A 22,468-nucleotide genomic window follows, 5' to 3' on the forward strand; every position below is an offset into this window, starting at 1 on the left:
ACTGTAAAAGTAAGATTTACGAGGTTTCAGAGATACCAGTCATGTTTCTGAAAAGTGCATCATTACTTTGTGATGATTAAAACTTCAATAATATCAACCTACTGGGTTTTGATTAGGCCTGTGAAAAGAATTAGAAAAATAAATATAAAATGAGAGGTTAACTTTGAATTACTGTTATTATTTTAAAACATAAATCACTGAGGTCAGACAAACAATGCAATAAATGTTGGTGCTTCATATTGCTTTTCTGTTTAATATGTGCTAAAAAGCTTATGATAGTCTGTTTAATGGCAAGTTCTCACTGTGACAACTTACCACATATAACATGACAGTATTATTATAATGCCTACAGAATTATTATTATTTTTTTCTGTTCAGTAATTGTGGAAAATAAGTGTCTGTTTGTTGTAATCAGAGTTTGTCTACAGAAAATTTAATATTTATTAACTATCAAACTACTTTTTTGTTTTACTTTGGTCCTATCTCATTTATCACAGTGATTTAAATAAGATAATCTTGTATCATACTGATATAAAAATTCAAAGATTAAGAAAATCTGTTCCATTCATTGTCAACATAAAGTGCATTAATAAACATTACATTACATCACATTACATGGGGTTCCATGGTTTAACGAAGGGGGTTTAACAAAAAGCTAATAATTAATTAAATCATGTAAGATTAACATAAATAATTTAAAAAGCAACCAAAATAAATAAATAAATCATTTTTTATTCGTTTACCTGTATGTCATGTGACCAACAAACCACGTGAACATGCAAATTTGACAGTTTTTTATGTATATATATATATATATATATATATATATATATATATATATATATATAAATCTCAGGGGTAAATAAAGTAAATATATTAAGTGAAAGAGGTTCAGATGACAAAAAAAGTTGGGAAATTGTGGATTTTAATGTGTTTGAAAGATAAAAGCCTTCCAAAGCTATAGTAATGCATGGTTAAATAACTTCAAATAAAAATGGATGTGTTCATCAGTAGTTAATGCAATGTTGAAACACTTGATTTATTTCAAAATATATATACATTTTTTGTAAATCTAGTGTTTTATCCACAAAACGATGAAAATGTATTATAACGTATCGGTATTGTGTAAATAACATGAGAAAAAGTAACTGTAGCCTGATTACGAGTATTTTAAAATGTAACTGAATCGAATAACAAGTACTTAATTTATGGAATCTGAAATTCTGAAGTTTAATTTACTTAAATTGTGGAATCTGATTACGTAATCTAGATTAGTAATCAATTACTGAGCAGCACTGATATAGTTCGTGTGACAGTGTTTTGCTGTTCAGAATCTGTGCTAGCATCACTAAAGCAAGAGACCTCACTTACTATGAGATAGTAAACATACTTTGTGGTATACGTCGTGATGATCTCAGTGCACGCGCGCGGAGGGACGGACGGAGGAGCCGTGCGCGCTCCCGACCCGCACTGTTTCTGTGAGAGAAGCGGCGTCCTCAAAACTTTTCCCTGACGGATAATTCATGACATAAACAAGGTAAAGTAGCATTTACATCTTCAGTAGAAGCCGTTGGATGTTAACGAAGTGTTTAAAGAGTCCCCGCGTCCGCTTCAAAGGCTCGCGAGCTCGGCTGGAGTTTGATAGTTTGTATCCAGCTCTCTCAGATCAAACGGGAATGCGCCGAGGCTTGTCCGCTTCTCTGTCCCGGGAAACTGGCGGTGTGTGGTGTGTGGATGTGGGCTATGAACTGTTTAAATGTAGGCTAAAACTCATTGGCACATGTAGTTGGATTACTGTTGGGATCATCTTCTCCAGAAGTGGGAATTCTGGCTGTTGCTACATGAATCTGTGGGATATATGGATCGTAGTGGGAAGCATCATCACATTTATCATGTCGAATCTTTCTAGGAGTTCATAATGTGATTATAAACACTGCTTTCAGAATCAATTCATTGGTTTCCATTCCTTTGAGAAACTTTTATCTAAAATAACACTTGGGTTTGGAATTACTTTTGCAGGTCAAAATAAATTAAATACATTTATTTGCAAATCAGTAATTTCTGATTAGTAACTGATTACATGTATTCTGGATTACATAATCAGATTCCTTGTTTTTAGATAATGCTTTATTATTATTCTGTAAGTACATTTTATTTACAGAGTGCTTTTTGGGGTTACAGGCCAATCAGGTAACATTTTGGATAAAAGAAAATCTTTTATTTTTTCATATTAATTATATGACACCTCTTTTTTTAGGTCCGTTGTCTAAAACAAAACATATTTCGTTGCATTGTGTGATTTTTATTTGCATGATTAGTACTAGAAATATTCTCATGTTATTTTGTATTTTATTTATAAATGTCCGTCCACTCCTGATGGTTTAAACTAGGATCACAGAGAGATAGAAATCCCTCATCAGCAGCGTTTAGATGGAGATCTAATGGCCTGTTCTCCTGTATGGAGCTCAGTCACGTGGGTTGGTTATGTGCTGTTGACCGAGGACACTCCTAGCCGTAGAAAAGCTGACCACAGATTGACTGTACAGAGTCTATGCTCAGCTCGTCTCTTTTTTCAATGCAATCTCTGTAAAGCGATTCTCATCTGCTAATCACAAATAAGTCATGGGAAGTCAAAAAGTGTGAGAACACTGTCTTCTGGTTTATAGTCAGCTGGCAAATAACAGGTGCTGGTATCGTATGTAAACACATGAAGTACAGACAGAGGAGCAAGAGAAGTCATCTAGTCCTGAGTGCCTTGATCACAACAAGTCCATTATGTTTCACATCTGCTTTGCTAAAATAGCTCATAGCTGGAAATACATGAATGAGTTTGTGTGACTCACATTATGACACACCTGTAGGGATTTAGGTTCAAAAGTCATCCTTCTATCTCTGATTGCCTTTAAGTAAAGTAAATACAGTGTTAAGTAAAGCTGCAAGGCACAAATGCATTTTGAAACTTGAAACTAATGTCGGAAAATGAATGTCTGGAAATAATAAACTAATTCTAGTGCATTGTGGGAGGTTGGAATGCTTTAATGCGGTGTATTTCTGAGCACAGTTTATGTTTATCTAAATGATGCTAATGATGACGATATCTTTCTGATTAGGAGTTATTGGTAAGGTTAAAGCAAGTAAATTTGACATGCATAAACATAACTATATTATTATTATTTTTTTATTTTGTCTGGTTAGAAATTATGATTTTGTATTCCAACTGTCATCCACACACACACACACACACACACACACGCAAAATACTTTTTAGTTTATTAAATAACATAGAAAAATAATGAAGAAAAAAAAAATTATGTCACGCATGAGGTCATCAGTCGTCTTATAAAAAATCATCTTTGTCTTGTGGAACGATATGAAAGCAATGGCAAGAGTAAAAATACTTTTAGTTTTCTGTGCTCTCTAAAATGTGCAAATCTAAGACATGCACAACATAATGAAGTAGTCTGGTTGTTAAAAAAAAACATTTATACAGAACAATAAAACTAAAAATATTTAAAAATGTTGTTATAACGTTATTTGATGGCAGCTCAGTGATAGTTTGACATTTTTATGTTTCGAACAGTCAAACAAGTCTTCTTATACTGAACATCTTACTATAAATTGATGTTAGTCATTTGATGGATGCATCACTACACCCCTTGTTATGATGGGGTTCGTTCCGGCGTAACCACTTGTTGGTCATTTCAGATGTCAATTTAATTGGGCAGTTCTTGACTCACAGCTACATTGGGGACAAAACTTTCCAAAAGTGTAGTCAAGGGTCTATTACTCTTAGAATTACCGACTCCTTTGAACCACTTAGGTCTCAGACAAGGTCTCAGAGTCTTATATTGAACCACAGATCTGTGTGTGCTTTGGTTGAGCGGTCGTTTTCGGACGTGCGGTGAGCTCGCTGTGTGGGAATGTGCAGAATAAACTGTACCAGGCTGTGAAATGTAGAGCACAGCTATGATGTAGAGCTGTTTGGAGGAAAGTTATGACGTTTTGCACGGTGATTGGTGATGATCTGAATTGAGCTCTGACCAATTTGGAGATCTCTCAGCCAACATAATTCTTGAAAGAAGCAAATTGACTGATATAGTAAGTTTCCACCATCATGTTCATCTAATACTGAAAAAAAATAAAATAATAATAATTATTCTGCAGTCTGCAAGCACAGCTTTGAAGTTGGGAAGTGAATCTGTTTTCTAGCATTTTGTTTTTACATGCTTATTATTCAATATTGTATTTCAGTTTCAGTTTTCTGAACATAATTGACAAAAGTTTTGAGTGGGAATTCTTTGTGATGGTGAAACTTTTTTCATTTTGTCATTGCTTTGTAGATTTACTACCAAATGTGAAAGTTCTATAAAGCCGAACTTGCAAAAGTCAAGTGTTGTGTATAGGACATGTTTATTCTTTATCCACAACAGAACTCATCTGCTTTTCAACATCTGTCAAAATACATTTGCTTAGATCTGTTATAAATCACTCAATACAAGCGCTTAGATGTCCATGATTTTTGCGTTAGAGGGATTTTTGAGGAAACCTCACATCATGTTTGACATGCAGCCAAGATGTAAAACATTTACAGTGCATCATGTGCAACCTCGTTCTTCATTTCAGATTTACAGATATTAGTTACTCTTCTTCTGAGTTTCTCAATGCCTTCCTGTTTGCACAGTTTATCCTCCGCTCTTGACCTGTTGGTAGGTTCCCATGGTCTTATCTGAATGCTGTCATAGCTGATCGCGTGTGATGTGTTTGCCAGCCACACATTCACTCACTTACACTTCAGACTCATGGAATTTCAAAGAGGAATGTGTGGGGATTCTCACACTTATGGCACTCTTGCTAAAACATTCCATCATTGAAAGCAGATTTTAGGTGGAGCTGTATGATTTGCTGAATTTATTTATGTATGCATTATCAAAAACTATAGTCATCCAAATAAAATTGTATTTGCATTTCCAGTTCCATTTGATATATTGTCAATACCCTGAAAAATATTGAGACATACACCTTTTTTTCTCTGAGCTAAGGGGCTGTATCTATCGTGCTTAAGTTAGAGATTGCCCGGAGACTTTCTACAGGGTAAGTTAATATTTGACTTCAGTCAGATAAAAATAACCTGCATCTCTGTAGCTGATCCGTTTGAAGGCCTGAAGTCATGATGATTGATTTCCTTTCTGTAGCTGTTTCCTTGATTCTTCTGCTGATGTTGAAGCATTAATGCAGGTGGAGACCGTATTGATTGAGTTCTAGTGTTCCTTGAGAGAAGGAAGGAAGAAGCGCTCAGAGTTTCTAGAGTGTGTGTAGGTTGGAGTGAATGAACGCTGTCTTGTCTGGTTGATTTAGTTTCCACAGCCTCAGGTGAAACTGTAAATTTGCAGTGAAAACAAGTCTCAACTTTGTTCAGGGAAGCGTATCTGATTCTTCTCACACTTTTCAGGTCATTCATATGAACAGGCTCCTATAAATCAAACATCATTACTGTAAAGTATTACTGATACTGTAGATATTTAGTAGGTTCAAAGTTCAATGCACACATATAAATATATATATTTCTATAGTATATCACACAGATTTAATTTGTTAAATCATAAAATGTGAAAGTCTGGTTTAAAGTGAAACCAGACACATTACCAGCTGCAACTTTGTATTAGTGTAAGCCTGTCAACAAGTCAACAACACTCTCTTTTTGTCTTCTCCACGTTCTGAGAGAGATTGTTGTAATTTCACCACTTGGCCAGGCGGCTCACCTCGCTCCTGTAGTTTGTCTCATCTTTGTTGCTAATGAGACCCACCACAGTTATGCCATCTGCAAACTTAATGAAGAGGTTGGAGTTGTGTAACGGTGTGCAGTCATGGGTCAGCAGTGTGAAGAGGAGGGGGCTCAGCACACATCCTTGGGGGACCCCAGTATCCAGTGTGATGGTGCAGGGTGTGTTGATGCCGACCCGTACTGACTGAGGTCTTCCAGTCAGAAAGTCCAACAGCCAGTTGCACATCGAAGTGTTGAGCCCCAGCTGGACCAGTTTGTGAATTAATTGTGTTGAATGCTGAACTGAAGTCTATGAACATCATTCTGACGTATGAGTCTTTTTGTCCAGATGTGTGACCACTGAGTGGACAGCAGTTGCGATGGCATCATCGGTCGACCGGTTGGACTGATATGCAAACTGGAAGGTGTTCAGGGAGGGGGGGAGGGTAGACTTGATGTGGTGCATGACTAGCCGTTCAAAGCACTTCATGAGAAGAGGTGTAAGTGAAACTGGATGGTAGTTTGGCTTCTTCGGGACTGGAATGATGGTGGTAGCTTTGATTGAAGCATGTGGGAACCACAGCCTGACTAAGCGTGATGTATATTTTTATTACATATTTATTTGTGAAAAATACTTTGTCATCTAAAGTATAAGTATGTTTATTTTACACATTTTTTTTAAACCATTGTCAAATGATTTTACATTTCTTAAATATTAATAATAATAATTAAAAAAAAATCGTCTCAGCCCCCTGCTTTCCAAGATATCAGCATCGGTTCTCAAAATAACCCAATATCAGTCGACCACAAATACTGATGTTTGTGCTACTGATGCTTAAATCAGCAATTAAGTTATCAAGAAAAAACATTTTTAGCTAAGTTACCTGCTTAAATTCAGATGAACACTAAAGATTAAGAAATGCATCAAGAGAAAAATGTTTCCCAGTTTTAAAAAGTATGGTTTCATATCTTCATGTAACTCTGCCTGAGACAAATCTAAACTCACCAGCGTCAGCATGACTTCACTTTCTGCCCTGAAGAAGCGAGTGAGTCACTTGACTCGGGGTGTTGAAAACCGTCTGTTTCTGAGTTGTCTGTGCTCTGTTTAGACCTGTGATCATTCCTGTTGGATGGGAAGGGAAACTTTGACTTTCCACAGGTTGGTTGGAGTTCAAGTGCTTACAGATCCAGGTCAAACAAGTACTTACTGCTTTATAGAGCAAAAAATATAAAGCCAAAAAAAAGCTGATATACTGCCCGGTCTGGCTGCTATTGTCTTTTTCTTGCTCATTTTCTGTTACAATGTGAATCTTTTCTGTGTCTGAATTCACCTTAGGAGTATATGATATCATGATTTTCGATAATTTTATTTTTATTTTATTGTGGAGAAGTACATTATTTGCATGTGCTTTAAAGCCTTGTCAGTTGAACATTTCATTTGCGTGTCTTGTTATCTGAAATTATGCAGCAAGAAAAATGATCTGTTAATCTGATCTGTGTAAAAGAAAATATTTTGCTTCTCATGTAAATGTATCTAGATTTTTTTTTTTTTTTTTTTTTTTTTTGCTGAACAATCAGTTAGGTTAAGTTAGATTTCCATATTCTAGTGCTTGGGAGCAGATATATTCAAGCCTTAAACTCATTTTCTAAAGTGAATTGAAAAGTAAGGGTTCCATTTGAAATTCTTTTGAAACTTTGAAGAAGTAATGTTCATATCGGTTGTTTTTCCTAACCGATAACCGATGCTCGTTAACCGATTATTAACCGTTAACTGACAAGATTATTTTAAATAAGAATTGAATTAAATTAGAAAGGATAGCTAAGTGTCTGAGATCCATTAAAAATACTAACATTTCCCAGGAATTAATTTAACGTGCTAAAAGCAGCAAAAGGATTCACATTGTCTTCATATCACATCATGTAACTGCAGCGCTTCCTGTGAGAGGAGAAAAACATAATAAAGCTAGGCTATATATATATAATGAATAAATAAGTCAATATGAGAAATGTATTTTTACTTAAGATATTTTATGAAAAACTGTGTAACAAGTAGCCTGGTATGCATAGTTTCGGTTAATATTTGTGCTGCGCGAAAGAAAACCAGAGGGCAGAAAGCGGCATCCCATTTTTCTTTAGACTTATATTACAAAAGCACAAAGATTGTTTTTATTTTGAATGTACTCAAAGGTAAACCTTTTTCAATTAAAGTAGAAAATATAGACACTCTTTGGTCATTTTTGAGCGAGACGCTAACGGTCTAATCAGATTCAATGATCTATGCTAAGTTAAGCTAAAAGTGTTACCGCCAGAGACCGGAGATCGGCTGAATGGATTCGAAAATGGTAAAACTCAACTCTTAGGAAGTTGGAAAATGAGCATATTTTCAAAAAAAGTGGAGTATTCCTTTTAAAAAGGTATTTTAAGTGTACCTTTATAAAACCTACAGAAAGCCTGTGATTTGGCATATAAAAATCCCCAGTTTGGTAGACGTGACCCGGTGGCAGAAGCAGGCCTGACTCTGTTAGTTTTGTGGTAGTCATGACACCGGAGATGAACTCTGAGGAATCATTCATGTGAATAGCTCACTGAAAAGAGTTGCTTGGAGAGCGAGAGAATGAGTAAGTGTGTAAATAAGTGGGTCTTGGTGGCAGCTTGAGATTGACCTGCTGTAATTGTGAAAGTCTAGAGGACTCATCTGTGCTCTGAAGCTTCATTGTGTGAGTGGAACGAGCCAGAGGCCACGTCCACTTCCTGCACAGCGCTGTGCAGATGCTACCATCAACATAATAGTGTGTTTTTGTGGTGATGTAGAAATGTGACACGGAAACAAGATCTTTGACTATTCTGGACTAGTTAGAAACAAGTTTATTACAGGTGCACTGTGGGAACCCAAGGAAAGACTCTTTAAACAGTTGTTTACTCTGTGCTTCCAAAAAAATATTAAATAAAATAAACCGTGAAGTGTGTGATGTTTTCCATAGGGATGCACTAATATTACAATTCTGGCTAATTTGGGTGTGGGCGATAGTGAATAATACACTCTATTAAATGTCTTTATCATTTTCTCTTTAGAGGAAACATGCAAATTAGTTTAGAGGTGAGATCTCTATAATAGGTCAGCGATATTCAAGAAATAGTCATTGTAAAAAGTAATGGGTGATATTTTATTGTTTGTGAATTAACGTAAAAATTATCCCAACTATAAGAATTATTATTTCCACGATAACAACGATGAAATCTTTATTGTTGTTTTGTTTTGCATAATGTTAATAAAGGGATAAAGACCTGAGAAAAAGCCTGTCATACTATTTATTGGTATATAATTTTTTTTTTGATTTGTTTGTTTTTTCCTTGCCGGCTCCGTCAGTTTATTCAGCAATATATAAAATAGTGGTCGACTGATATATCGGTATTGGCATTGGCATTTTTCTAATATTGGCATCGGCTGATACGTTTTCTGCTTAGCCAATGTGTTCGAGGCGGGACTTTTATTTTCACACAGTGCGCTTATTCCTCAGGACACGGCATCTTCATCTTGTACATTTGAGATTTTTCTGCTGAAGTCTTTGTTCAGTCAGAGTTGGCTCAGATGTGAGGGAAGCGATGACAAGACATGTGGATATCTTGCTCTATTATGGTGCAGTCTTTAGACCCTTTAGAAACTCCTGACCTAGAATCTGCTCTGGAACCATGGGTCGACTCAGTCAGGGTTATTATAGTCAAAGGATTAGTCCACTTCCACCCAAGATGTTCATGTCTTTCTTTCTTCAGTCTCAAAGAATTTAAGTTTTTTGAGGAGAACATTCCAGGATTTTCCTCCATACAATGGACTTCAATGGGGACCAATGGGCTGAAGGTCCAAATTACAGTTTCAGTGCAGCTTCAAAAGGCTCGATACGATCCCAGCTGAGGAATAAATGTCTTATCTAGTGAAAACATCTGTCACTTTCTAAATGTGATTTTTTTTTCATGTTTGCGACCTAAAAAGTGTAACCCATGTGAATTGCCTTTATTTATGAAAATACAAACATAAATACAAGCATAAATGTTACTATTGTAGTTTTACTGTTGTTCTGTAAACTGATAATATTAATAATAATTGTATTATTTTTTTTTATTGATTTTAATTTTCCTAGTAAAATATTTATAAAAATAATAAATATTATTATTATTATTATTATTACATTTTATAGTAAAATAATACATATTATTTTGGTGGTAGAAATTGTAACATAATGCAAGTTGCATTCAGATTTGCATTTGCATTGTTTAATTTGCATTTAAAGTATATTTCTGGGGGAAGTGGAAGGACTGTGTGATTGTACAAAATTTATTAGATTTACATCTTAACTCTGAGGTTTTTGTTTCAAAAGTTTTGTGCTGTACAAGCTGTCTCTAATAATGTTCAAGCTTATTTACAATTATTATTTTCGACTCCGATAAGAAATGTGTACATGTGTATGTTTATTTCTTGTGGGGTTCAGTGTTTCTTTTCAACTTGGTTTCTGTACTGTATGTCGAGGGTCTCTCTCCTCAACTTTTGACTTCTTACTCTGGATGATGCCGGAGCAGGTCTTCTTCATCCAAGAGCTGCGATCGATGTGGATCGGACCGTCTGCTCACCTCCTGGGGAGAGCTGCATGCTTTTTTCATGCTTGATTTGTGCTTTGGAGTCTGCTGTGAGTTCAGCATGGCTCTAGATTAGGACCGCTCACCTTGTCTTGTCTCATCTGAACAGAGCAGTCAGGCAAACATTATTTTTCACTTTTCTAGTCTTTTTAGCAAGGCCGTTTTCTCAGGAGATGATGAGAATATAATTTAATATGTTCGTTAGGGGTAAGACACAGTAAAATGAATAAAGGCTCTCTTTAAGCCATCAGACCAAAAATGAAACTAAAGAAAACAACATGAATTGAAGACCCAAACACACACACACACACACACACACACACAAGTCCAGAACATGAATCAATGGAATTAATCTCACAAAATAAATAAATAAAATAAACATAAAAGATAAAATATAAATACTGCTAGCTGAGCGTCCAAGAACCGCTGACAGGAGATGCCACATTTGGCAAATCAGGGACGATCTAATAACTCAAAAGACACTCAAAGAGGATAGTTACAAAAAAAAAACACCTAACGTAACACATTTGTAGTACAAAAATCAAATAGAACAAAATATGAGATCAAATAATGTATGTAGCATTCATTTTCCCATTGAAAGAAAATTCTATTGTGGTAGTAATAATAATCTTTTTGAGTCATCTGCCAGTTTACACAAACTAGCTGCAGGATGTACCATATGGAAGCTTGTTTCTGCCACGAGTAAAAACGTGTAAAAAAAACAACAAACAAATTAAAATAATAATGCCGACTTTTTATCTTTTTCTCAAAATTGTGACATTTAGTTAATCTTAATGTTGCAAGTAAAAAAGTTATAATTGTGAGATTTAAACTATGAACTGTAACATAAAAACAGATTTGTGAGGAAGAAAGTGAGAATTGAGAGATAATTGATAATTCCTAAGATGTAAACAGAAATATGATATAAGCTGAAAAGAATTGTGATATGTACACTTGCAATTGCAAGAAAAAGTGCAACTACTTCATTTTTATTTTGTAGAAACAGAATTTTACTTCCAGAGTTTAGAGAAAAAAAGGCAAAATTGTAATATGGATGTTCAGAATTATGCGAAGAAAAGTTAGAATTGTGAGAGATAAACTGATCTACCGATTAAAAAGGTAAAATTTTCGAATTTTCAACTTACAATTGCAAGTTTATGACGCACAATTCAAAAAAAAAAAAAAATCAGAATTGCAACATTTTTAATCATTATTTTTTATTATTTTTTTTATTTAATTCTTTGGCTGAAACGTTTTTCCATAGCACCCTGCAGAAACCATTTAACCAGATAAATAGATGTATTGTAAGGTTGCATGTATAATTTTGAAATAACTGCATTAATTAATTATGGAATGCTGGGAATTCAACAGCTTGTTTTCCGGAATAACAAGATAGCGACCTATACAGAATAAACTTGTTCATTTACACTCGTTAATATGATTTGTCTGTTAATAATGTAGACATACTGTGCATGCATCAAACAATAACTCTGTTGATTTTGTCGTTTTTGGTTCTAAACCATCACTTTTCTGTTACAACTTCAAATATCAACTGTGTTTGATAATATTCTATTGTGCGAATGACATTTGGTAAAATTACTTAGATTTACATTTGCATTTATTCATTAAGCAGATACTGTTATCTAAAGTGATTTGCCAATGAGGATGCAACAAGCCATTTATTTTAGTTAATCTGAAATGGAAATGATGTACAATCAAAATATTCCTTTCATAACCAGTGCATTTTTAAGAAAGTGACAGAATTGTTGGTCATCTTGGAAACGATGCCAGAAATTAAGGACTTTCATAATTCGTGTAAACATAATTTGTGTAAACATTTTTACATGTTTTACCCAACATTTTCACACCACGTATATTGAAATTGATTTTGAAGGTTTGTTTTACACTACTAGTTTTTATTTTATCATAAATATTCCAATTGTAATATTGAAAGTCTTTGTAAAAAAATAAAATAAAATAAATAAAATTCATTAAAGACATTTGACAAGTAGCAAAAGTAAACAATGAATGGATGGTAAATAAAAAAGTTTCTACACCGTATAAAAAGTTTTAAATAAAACTACAGTAATTATTGTTTATCAGTTTTTCTACTTCAATATTTCACATTTAATTCAATGTATTGCTTGCTGTTTCTTTATAAAACTCACTAGCAATTACTGAGTGCAAATTGTTTCTATACCGCAGTTTTTATGCAGTGTTTAAAGTTAAGTCAAATGTTTCAAAGCAGCTTTATAGAAGATTACAATGTTTATAATATCTTAATGCTTTATTAGTTCAGATTAGATCAGAGCTGGGCAATGATGATATAGTTTACATTTTGCAATGATACAAGCAATGTGACCTCCATTTAAAGAAAGTATGCATCTGTTAGTTTTAATAAAAGTCACCCCCTGGGATTTAAAGAGCATGTAGACAAATAGTCAAAGAAACACTGACACACAGTATGCTTTTTTTTTTTTTTTAAAGGTGTCTGTGCATATTTTTCTCTCTGGTGGAGTGTAACTCTTCTTATTTTACCAAACCAACTGTGTACGAACCTGCTGCTTCATGTGAAAAATCTCTCTTGTTTCCACAGCGTATTCGTGAAGGGATTCCTGGAGTCAGCCATGTTCAAGGCCGTGCTGAAGAAGAGCAGAGATGGTGCGAAAAACAGAAAGGATGCAGGTATGAACACAAGAAACCGATTCCTTATCTGCTTCGGTCGTGAACAAATCAAAGAATGTTACATTTGTGATTTATGGCTCTGAAAATCATGACACCACCTAAATTTAATAGCTTTTCTGCTTTGGAAATACCACTTCTTTTAGCCCTCCTTTGATGTTCTGCTTTTAAATGAGTCGTTTGCAGCTTAATTTGTTTGATTAAAGCCCATCAGAAGATATTAGACTTGTAAGTATGTACTAATTGCGGCGATGCATGAGCAAGATCACTTGAGGAAGCCTGAGGTCGGCTGATGATGTCATGCATGTAGCTGATCAAAGTGTCGGATTTATTTACTGGGATTTTTGATGTGGTTTCTGGTTTATGGCAGTGTTGTGGAAACAGGTGTGCGAGAGAATTAGGAGGAGGTGAGTGTGCATGTGTACCCTTGAATTCCCTGGGATCATGGGATGTTGCTACGGAAATATTTATGGTGATTTGGGCTCAACAGAAAAGCAAGAATTAGGATGGAAGACCGAACACAGCGGCTCTGCTCAAAACCTAGTGAGCTGACTATGCAGGCAACATTATAGGGCACATTAAGGCTTTTTCAGAAGTTAGGGAACGGACAAATGAATAGAAAGCATTGCATGTCTCTTGTGCAGATCTAAAATGGCAGATGAGGCATGAGAAATATAACTTATGTTTTATTTATAAACTTTCGAAATTTGTTTAAAATGTTTTTTTATTTATTTTTTAGAACAAATATTGAAATTTTTTTTTCATTAGTGTTTTATTTATTTAGACTATTGTAGTCTTACAATTAAAAAATATATATTTTGAAGATTCAGATTAAAATAAAACATACATTAACGACATATTGAAAGTAAAAAACTTAAAATGGTATATGAGGCTTGAGAATTGTATGTTATGTCTTTTTTATACTTATTAGAATATTTCACTTTTATCTTAAACACATGTGAACATCATACTCAGTACTGTATTATTTATGAAGTTGCTTTAGAAGGCAGCTGACTATCTAGACAGCATCTTAGCTCACTAGAACAGAGCCCCAGAGTTCAGACAAGTGTCATTGATAACCGACAACTGTAAGATGATAAAAGCATGTTGTTGTGAGGTCATCACTTCTGTTTTGTGTCTGTTGCTATCCAGGGCCGCTTTTATAGTTTAAAAGCTTCGTTTTAAATCAGGCTGTGACATGTTCGCTATGACCGAACTCTCTTTTGTGAATAAAGACTTTGGTGAACTTTCACGCACACACCTAGAGATAAAATAAATAAATAAAAGCTCTCAGGTGATTGGTTCAGAAAACTGTAACTCCGCCTCCAACACACACCACTCGAAAGTGATTAATTGGTTGATTAAATGCAAATTTGTTTGTGTGTTTGTCACTCAGTAGAGCAGTGACTCCTGTATTGAACTGATGTGTGAATGTGGTTTTCTTTAATCGATGTTGTAAACTTAAGGCTGCAACTGAGAATTATTTTGATAATTAATCTATTTTTCATTGATTGCATAAGAAGTGCACACATTATCTTGTTAGTTGTCACATTTAAAAATGTTAATCCACATCCTTGTTACTAATCATAAATCATCACAATTTAAAACAAAAACAAAAGCACAAATTGATTGTTAACTGGTAAGTGGTTGATTGCTCTGCAGGAGCATGCACATGTACTTTTCCTAAGTCTAACTTTATAATGAGTTATTATAGCCTAATGTGTTATCATGCACTTTTTTTTAACCCAGACAGACACATGACATGCATTTCTCACTAATTGTGAAGTGATGTCACCAGTGGAGGTTCATCTAAGTAATTCATCTCAAAGTCTGGATCAGTCATGCAGCTCTATTCAAATGTGTGTGAAGAATGTGTGTGCTGTCACCTAATGACATCATTGGCAGTCCATCACAGTGCTCTTGAAACCTCATAAGACAACATTACATGCTTGAATCATGTTTTACACACCCCGTCTGTCTGTCTTTATGTCTCTATATTAGAGATGTGCAGCAGTGATAGAGGACTCAAGCGTGACAGCGACGATCGATCATGTAAACGATGATCCAAATCTTTTGTTTTTCTCTTTATAGAAGCACTTCGGGCGGCGCCCTGAGCTCTGATTGTTTAACTTGCCACAGCATGCGTCAAAAGACGTTATGAGAGCATTAACGGCCTTTAAGTCACGCATATCTGTGTTTACTTGACATGCATTGCTTAACTAGTTACTTGAATAAAGTAATCTGATTATGTAATGTGCGTTACTTCTAATGCGTATCCCACATCACTGGTCTATGCTTGTCCTCTGGTTCCTTTTCATTTGTTACTGTATTAGTTGCACTAATTATTCGGACAGAAATCCCACCCCCTCTTCCAGTCAGAAAAGCTTCATGAAGTCACTATGTGTCTGTCTGTTTCCTCTCTCTCGATCCCTGATGGTTCTTGCTGTTCTCTGCTGTTGGCTTGAATGAGAAATAGCATGTTTTGTCAGCTCCTGGTGTGGCTGATGCTGGAATCGCTTTGCTGTCTCGTCATTTGATGATGTCCCGTTGGGGAATTAGTGGCATGTTTTATATATATTATATAAGTATGAATGCTGTACTAATCCCAATGCATTCTGGGATTGCCTCCTCTATGAGTGATACATGCAACTTTACATTTACAGGATGCATTCGGCAAACACTGTTATTCAGAGCGACTTACATTGCAATGCATTTTTTTCAGTTCATGCATTTTCTTGTGAAGCCTTGCAAGCCTCATGCTCAACTCTTTGAACTACATTTATACTAACTTGCAAATCGTATTTCTTTCGAATTGTAAATGGCAGTCTACCTTTTGGAACAGCTTTTGTGTGGAGTGTGCCTGAAAACGCTCACTAGGTTTCGGAGCAGATCTCAGCCTGAGCTCTTGACTAATGGGACTCACAGGTTTAACAGACAGTGTTTCTAGGATATTGTTTGCCTTGTCTTTAAATGTTACAGGCCCATGGTGATTTGTAACGATTCTGGGTGTGGCGTTTTGCCCCACAGCAGCGCTCTAGAGAGTTTGAAAGGGTTAATGGAAACTCTTTCCTGATGCCAAAGACCACAGCCATTATCCCACGCCATCTCCAATCTCAGATTCAACCCTTCAGTCTCTTATTTTCTTCATCTGTGCCTGCTCCAAAAGCCCAGTGAGCTGTCTACATAGGCAGCATTTTAAGGAGTCATAGGCACACTCCTAAAACGCATGCAGCTTTATTTAGCATCACATCTTTGGAAAAGTAAGCAATCCCAAAATGCACTAGAACAAGCTCTCTGCATCAAATATGAAAATATCAATCAAATTCATACAAGAAAAAATAAGTATTAGTGAGCGGTAGTTTAGTCAAATAATATATATTCAATATTTGTGAGTGCCATGTATGTTTATGCATATTATTACATTGTTAAATTGTATTTAAGTGTTATTTAAGCAATATTATATATTTTTTATTAATATTTTGAAATGCTTTTATTTATTGTATTGTCAATTTTCATTTTAACTGAACATTAGTATATTTTAAACAAATTCTCTTGTGAGTTTAAAAAATATATGATGTGGGTAATTTTTATTTGAGTGCTTTGTGGCTTATTTCAGTTAGTTGTCACATTTCTAATATTAATTTACTGTAGTTTAAGTTAATCACATTTTTATATTTTGCTTTAATACTACTATATTTTAATTAACAATAATAAAAAAAAGTTTTAATTTGACTTAATTCAGATTCTTAGCTTAGTAACATCAGTACTTTCTGCTTATGTAAAGCGTTCCATTTGACTTTACAATAGTAATATTTTTCTGTCATCATTTCTTAAGTTTTGTAGTGAAGATTGCAGTTTGAATCTGAATAATTGTACAGCCATACTTTAGATTTAAAATATGCATTTATTATTTAATAAAAAATCATGACTTGTCATCAGATAATCTGATGGATTTATAACAATTTTTTAATATAACAATTGCTGTTATTTTATCACCTTTTAAACTTCTAAAACAACATGCAACAGAAAGTGGAAACCAAAACAACAGCAAAAATAGGGGAAAACATTATCAATTCAAATTTTTTCAAAATATTTGTTTTTGCTTTTTTAAATTTAATTTATTTTAGTTAGTTGCTATATTTCTAATATTTGTTTAGTTTAAGCTGAATTTTAGTTTTTATTTTATTTGTGCTTTATTAAAAAATCTCTCTCTCTCTCTCTCTCTGTGTGTGTGTGTGTGTCTAATTTTTTCCTAGTGTAGCTGTTATGAACAAGATCATGCATTTTTCTTTGTGCTTGCACGAGGTTGCCTTTTTAAAACATCTGACACATGTCTGTGGTTTTGTCTTTTTCTTCCTGTTTTTCTGTCTTCTGGTAGTGGCTTTGAGTTTTAAAGGTGTTTGTCTTTGATCAGCTCTCTGACCGTCACATTATGAGCTACTGAGTAGATTACTGTGTTCATGTTAAACCAGAACCAAGGATTCATCTGTGGTGCTTTCTGAGGGAAGCATCCAAGCAACACTATTAATACTATTATTTTTACATAAATTACGTTGTTATTTTATGCAGTTTTATTTTTTATTAAACATTTCATAAAGAAATCAATATAATCTGATTAACCTGTTAAATGTCACCCCGTCCCGTATTCGGGACGCCTACGTTGACTATACTATAGTACAATCAAATTTAATCTAATCTTGACAAATTATATATCGTTGGAAAGGTCTAAGACTCCCAAATATATATGTTACCAATATTTTTTGTTAAAAATTATGTAGGAAAAGTAATAGATGAATTTATGACAAGAGTGCACCCTCAGAAATCTACATTACAAAAGGAGCTTTGACCTTTGTTTAAAAAAAAGACTTCCTCGTTGCCTTTTTCTCTATCACATTTTAGAAATCATCAGAAGTTATATATCACTTGAAAACATAAAATCTCAAAATTCATCCTTCAAAACCCATTTTAAAATCAGACATTGTATTACCATGTAAATGGAACATCAAAATCATGTTACAAAATGTTTTCAGTCATGAATTATAAAAATTTAGGTTTGTATCATGCACATTCAAGTCCATCTTCAAAAACGTGAGTGACAGTTAACAGGTTAATTTATAAAACATGAACAGTTATTATTCTTTTTTTATTTGATCAAATTAAAATAGAACAATTCCTTCACAACACAGTTTTTTATTTTCGTAAAGTTCGGCATCAGAGGATTTCTGCACAAATTAAACATGAATGGGGAAAAAAAACTCTTGAGGGTGTGATATTCTTTAATAATCTTATTATTTTAATGCTCAAAGTGGGACGCTCAAACATTAGGAGCAGAGGATAGTGTTTAGCCGTGTCTGTCTGACGGTGACCTCTGGTGACCTCTGGTGACCTGGATGCAGTCAGTGGATGCTTCACTATCACTGTTGTTTCAGCTGTGTGTGTGTGTGTGTGTGTGTGTGCTCAGATTGTTTGGTTTCTTGGATCTCCTCAGTTTCTTCTGGTCTTGCCAAGGACAGTGAGGGGCAGCATGTTAATGTGCTAATTTAAGTTCTGTGAAATGGAGCAGATATGTAGTGTTTATTAGTGAAAGATCTCAGGGCTCGGATGTTGCTCTTTCATGACTCATTCATTTGAGTATTAACTTTCACCTCCAACGCTTCTCTCAGAATTCCTCAGACACAGAATAGACGCTCATTAAAAAAAACTAAAATGAAACTTTATATCTCACAGTTAAGACTTTGTTTCTCAGAATTGCGAAACTTAAACTCAGAACTCTGACGTTTTTCATGCAATTCCGAGTTTACATCCCACAATCTTTTTTTTTTTTTCTTCGTGGAATAAAAAAATCAAAAATAAATGTTTACTTTTTATCTCTTTTCTCACAAGAATATTCCATGCAATATTCTTTTAATTATCCTATTTATTGTAATGAACACATACAAGCCTAAAAACTTAAAGCACTGTGATCTGTGTTCTGTTTATTGCTCGTCATTTATTGCATGACTGTTTACAATATTTGTTAGGCTAGTGTTTTTTGCGGTGGAATCGAGAACTGTAAAATTGAACTGGTATCTAAAATGTTGCAGTCATTTAAGTATATTTATTAGAATACTAGAAAACATGGGTCAAAAACAGTGATGACAACAACTATTTTATTTTTTTGTGTGGCAGGGCCAGTGAAATAATCCTTAGCATTGAGCCATAGAAATCAAAAATAAAGTTTATTTAATAATTGATTATAACTCCAATTTGATGCAGAAATATAAAAATCGAAACCGTGTCTAATTACTCCTTTTTCTCTTTCTTTTTTTGATGGAAAGAATAGCGCTAACATGGTGGTTCCTGTAAATGCACTGTTCCTCCGCATTAGGACTGTGATATGTTTCATCTGTGATAATATCGTAATTGTTATCGTAACATTGTGGAAGCTGACGCTGAATCAACTAAACCAGATGACATTTAAGAAAAAATATTGTCAGTAATGTCTGTTTTTGCTTTATTTTGAGTCTAAACAAAGCCAAAACAAAAACGACCGTAATGCATTTTTTTTATGAAATATATATAAAGAATTTGTTTTCATTACAGAAAAATAATTGACAGTTTTTTTTAATATAATTTATTATTATTATTATTATTATTTTATAAATTTAATTGTAAAGTCATTGTAATGATATTAAGATGAAGAAAGGTGAAGAAAATGTGATGATAATAATAACTAGAAGGTACATTTCCTGAAGAAAATGTGAGTGGTGCTTGCAGTGGCAAAACTCGCCCCTCTGTTGCTAGGCTGTTGCAATGAGGTTACTACGGTGGTTGCTAAGGTACCCTGGGTGGTTGCTAGGGCGGTTGCTAGGGTCCCCATGATGGTTGCTAAGGTACCCTCGGTGGTTGCTAGGGTAATCTGGGTGGTTGCTAGGGTCCCCAGGATGGTTGCTAGGGCCGTTGCTAGGGTAATCTGGGTGGTTGCTAGGGTAATCGGGGTGGTTGCTAGGGTGTTGCTATGTGGTTGCTAGGGTACCCGGGGTGGTTGCTAGGGCGGTTGCTAGGGTCCCCATGATGGTTGCTAGGGCCGTTGCTAGGGTACTCAGGGTGGTTGCTAGGGTAATCGGGGTGGTTGCTAGGGTGTTGCTATGTGGTTGCTAGGGTACCCGGGGTGGTTGCTAGGGCGGTTGCTAGGGTCCCCATGATGGTTGCTAGGGCCGTTGCTAGGGTACTCAGGGTGGTTGCTAGGGTAATCGGGGTGGTTGCTAGGGTGTTGCTATGTGGTTGCTAGGGTACCCGGGGTGGTTGCTAGGGCGGTTGCTAGGGTCCCCATGACGGTTGCTAGGGCCGTTGCTAAGGTACCCAGGGTGGTTGCTAGGGTAATTGGGGCGGTTGCTAGGGTGTTGCTATGTGGTTGCTAGGGTACCCGGGGTGGTTGCTAGGGCGGTTGCTATGGTAACCTGGGTGGTTGCTAGGCAGTTGCTACGGTACTTGGGGGGGTTGCTAAGGTGTTGCTAGGCGGTTGCTAGGGTGTTTTGGCTGGTTGCTAGGCAGTTGCTATGGTCTCCTGGGTGGTCGCTATGATGTTACTAGGTGGTGGGTAGTTGTCACAGATGGTCACTATGTAGTTATTATAGAGTTCTTAGCCCATTTGAGCACTTAGCTAATCACTATTAGCATGTAGCTAATCACTGCTAGCATGACTAGCATGTTGGAAGTCCAGTGTGCTAGCATGAGTCAAAAAATCCAACCGCCATGTCTGTACGATGTTCTGATGCAGAGATATAGGTCGTGCAAAACGGTTGCTAGGGTACTCCATTTGGTTGCTATGGAGTGGCTTGGCAGCTGCCAATGGTGATACTCCAAAGTCTACTTGTCAATATAAACCAACCCCCATGCCTCTACGATGTTCTGATGCAGAGATATAGATCTTGCAAAATGGTTGCTAGGGTACTCTGGTTGGTTGCTAGGGAGTGGCCTGGCAGCTGCCAATGATGATACTTCAAAGTCTGCTTGACAATATAAACCAACCCCCATGCTTCTATGTCTTTCAGATGTTAAGATATCTATCTTTGGATTTTGGTTGCTAGGTAGCTCTTAATGGTTGCTAGGGCGTGGCTAGGTTGTCTTGAAGGAGATACATGATTGGCCGTTTGCTGCCCGAGTCAAACGAGCCCACCCTCATGTTTCTATGACACTTCTATCCAAAGTTATTCATTTGATCTTTTTCAATGGAAGTCTATGGGGCTTGTTGCTATGGTGCTCTATATGGTTGCTAGGGCGTGGCTTGATAGCTTCATAATGATCCTGAGAGACTGATTGGTTGCTTGATTCAAATGAGCCCACCCCCTTGTCTCTATGACACTGTGATGCCGAGTTATGTTCAATACAATATCCCTATGTAATTTCCCATTGTAGGAAAAACACAGTGTTTCATGGGCGATCCCGCACCATTGTATGTCTATGGGGCAACTTTGGGGGTCTCTAGCGCCCCAGGGGTACAACTTGTACCCCTCTGCGAGGTATGTTCTCGCACAGCCTTATAGCCTCTCCAAATGTGGTGATTCACATGTTTCTGCGAAATTCTCTCTCAGAGCTATGCTCCGTCAAATTTTTTTGTAATGCATTTCCTATGGGACGTTTTTCGGCCGATTTTTCGCCCGCTGTACGAACATCGTACGCCCGATCGCTTATAAAAGTCATAGCACACCTCTCCTCAATAGGCCGCACGATTTGACGCCTGTTTGGTTGGTCTGTGACAAAAACTGCGGGACGAGTTACGCGCCGAAGTTTTGTACGGAAGAAGTAAGAAGAAGAAGAACTAGAAGGTACATTTCCTGAAGAAAATGTGAGTGGTGCTTGCAGTGGCAAAACTCGCCCCTCTGTTGCTAAGGTGTGGTTGCTAGGGTACCCGGGGTGGTTGCTAGGGTGGTTGCTAGGGTCCCTATGATGGTTTCTAGGGCCGTTGCTATGGTACCCAGGGTGGTTGCTAGGGTAATCGGGGTGGTTGCTAGGGTGTTGCTATGTGGTTGCTAGGGTACTCGGGGTGGTTGCTAGGGTCCCCATGATGGTTGCTAGGGCCGTTGCTAGGGTACTCAGGGTGGTTGCTAGGGTAATCGGGGTGGTTGCTAGGGTGTTGCTATGTGGTTGCTAGGGTACCCGGGGTGGTTGCTAGGGCGGTTGCTAGGGTCCCCATGATGGTTGCTAGGGCCGTTGCTAGGGTACCCAGGGTGGTTGCTAGGGTAATCGGGGCGGTTGCTAGGGTGTTGCTATGTGGTTGCTAGGGTACCCGGGGTGGTTGCTAGGGCGGTTGCTAGGGTCCCCATGATGGTTGCTAGGGCCGTTGCTAGGGTACCCAGGGTGGTTGCTAGGGTAATCGGGGCGGTTGCTAGGGTGTTGCTATGTGGTCGCTAGGGT

At 36.3% G+C, this 22,468-nt stretch overlaps 1 protein-coding gene across 1 annotated transcript in view; it reads left to right on the forward strand.

The window, feature by feature from the left end:
* The first annotated feature begins 1,390 nt into the window (after positions 1 to 1,390).
* LOC128020271 (protein TANC1-like) overlaps positions 1,391 to 22,468 on the forward strand; it is a 152,915-nt gene continuing 131,837 nt past the window's right edge. The window contains exons 1-2 of the mRNA XM_052607106.1: positions 1,391 to 1,537; positions 12,987 to 13,075. Of these exons, the coding sequence (XP_052463066.1) occupies positions 13,018 to 13,075 (58 nt within the window). The 5' untranslated portion in view covers positions 1,391 to 1,537; positions 12,987 to 13,017. The remainder of the gene's footprint in view (positions 1,538 to 12,986; positions 13,076 to 22,468) is intronic.

Source organism: Carassius gibelio, chromosome A9 (assembly GCF_023724105.1).
Source record: "Carassius gibelio isolate Cgi1373 ecotype wild population from Czech Republic chromosome A9, carGib1.2-hapl.c, whole genome shotgun sequence".
NCBI classification, from domain to species: Eukaryota; Metazoa; Chordata; class Actinopteri; order Cypriniformes; family Cyprinidae; genus Carassius; species Carassius gibelio.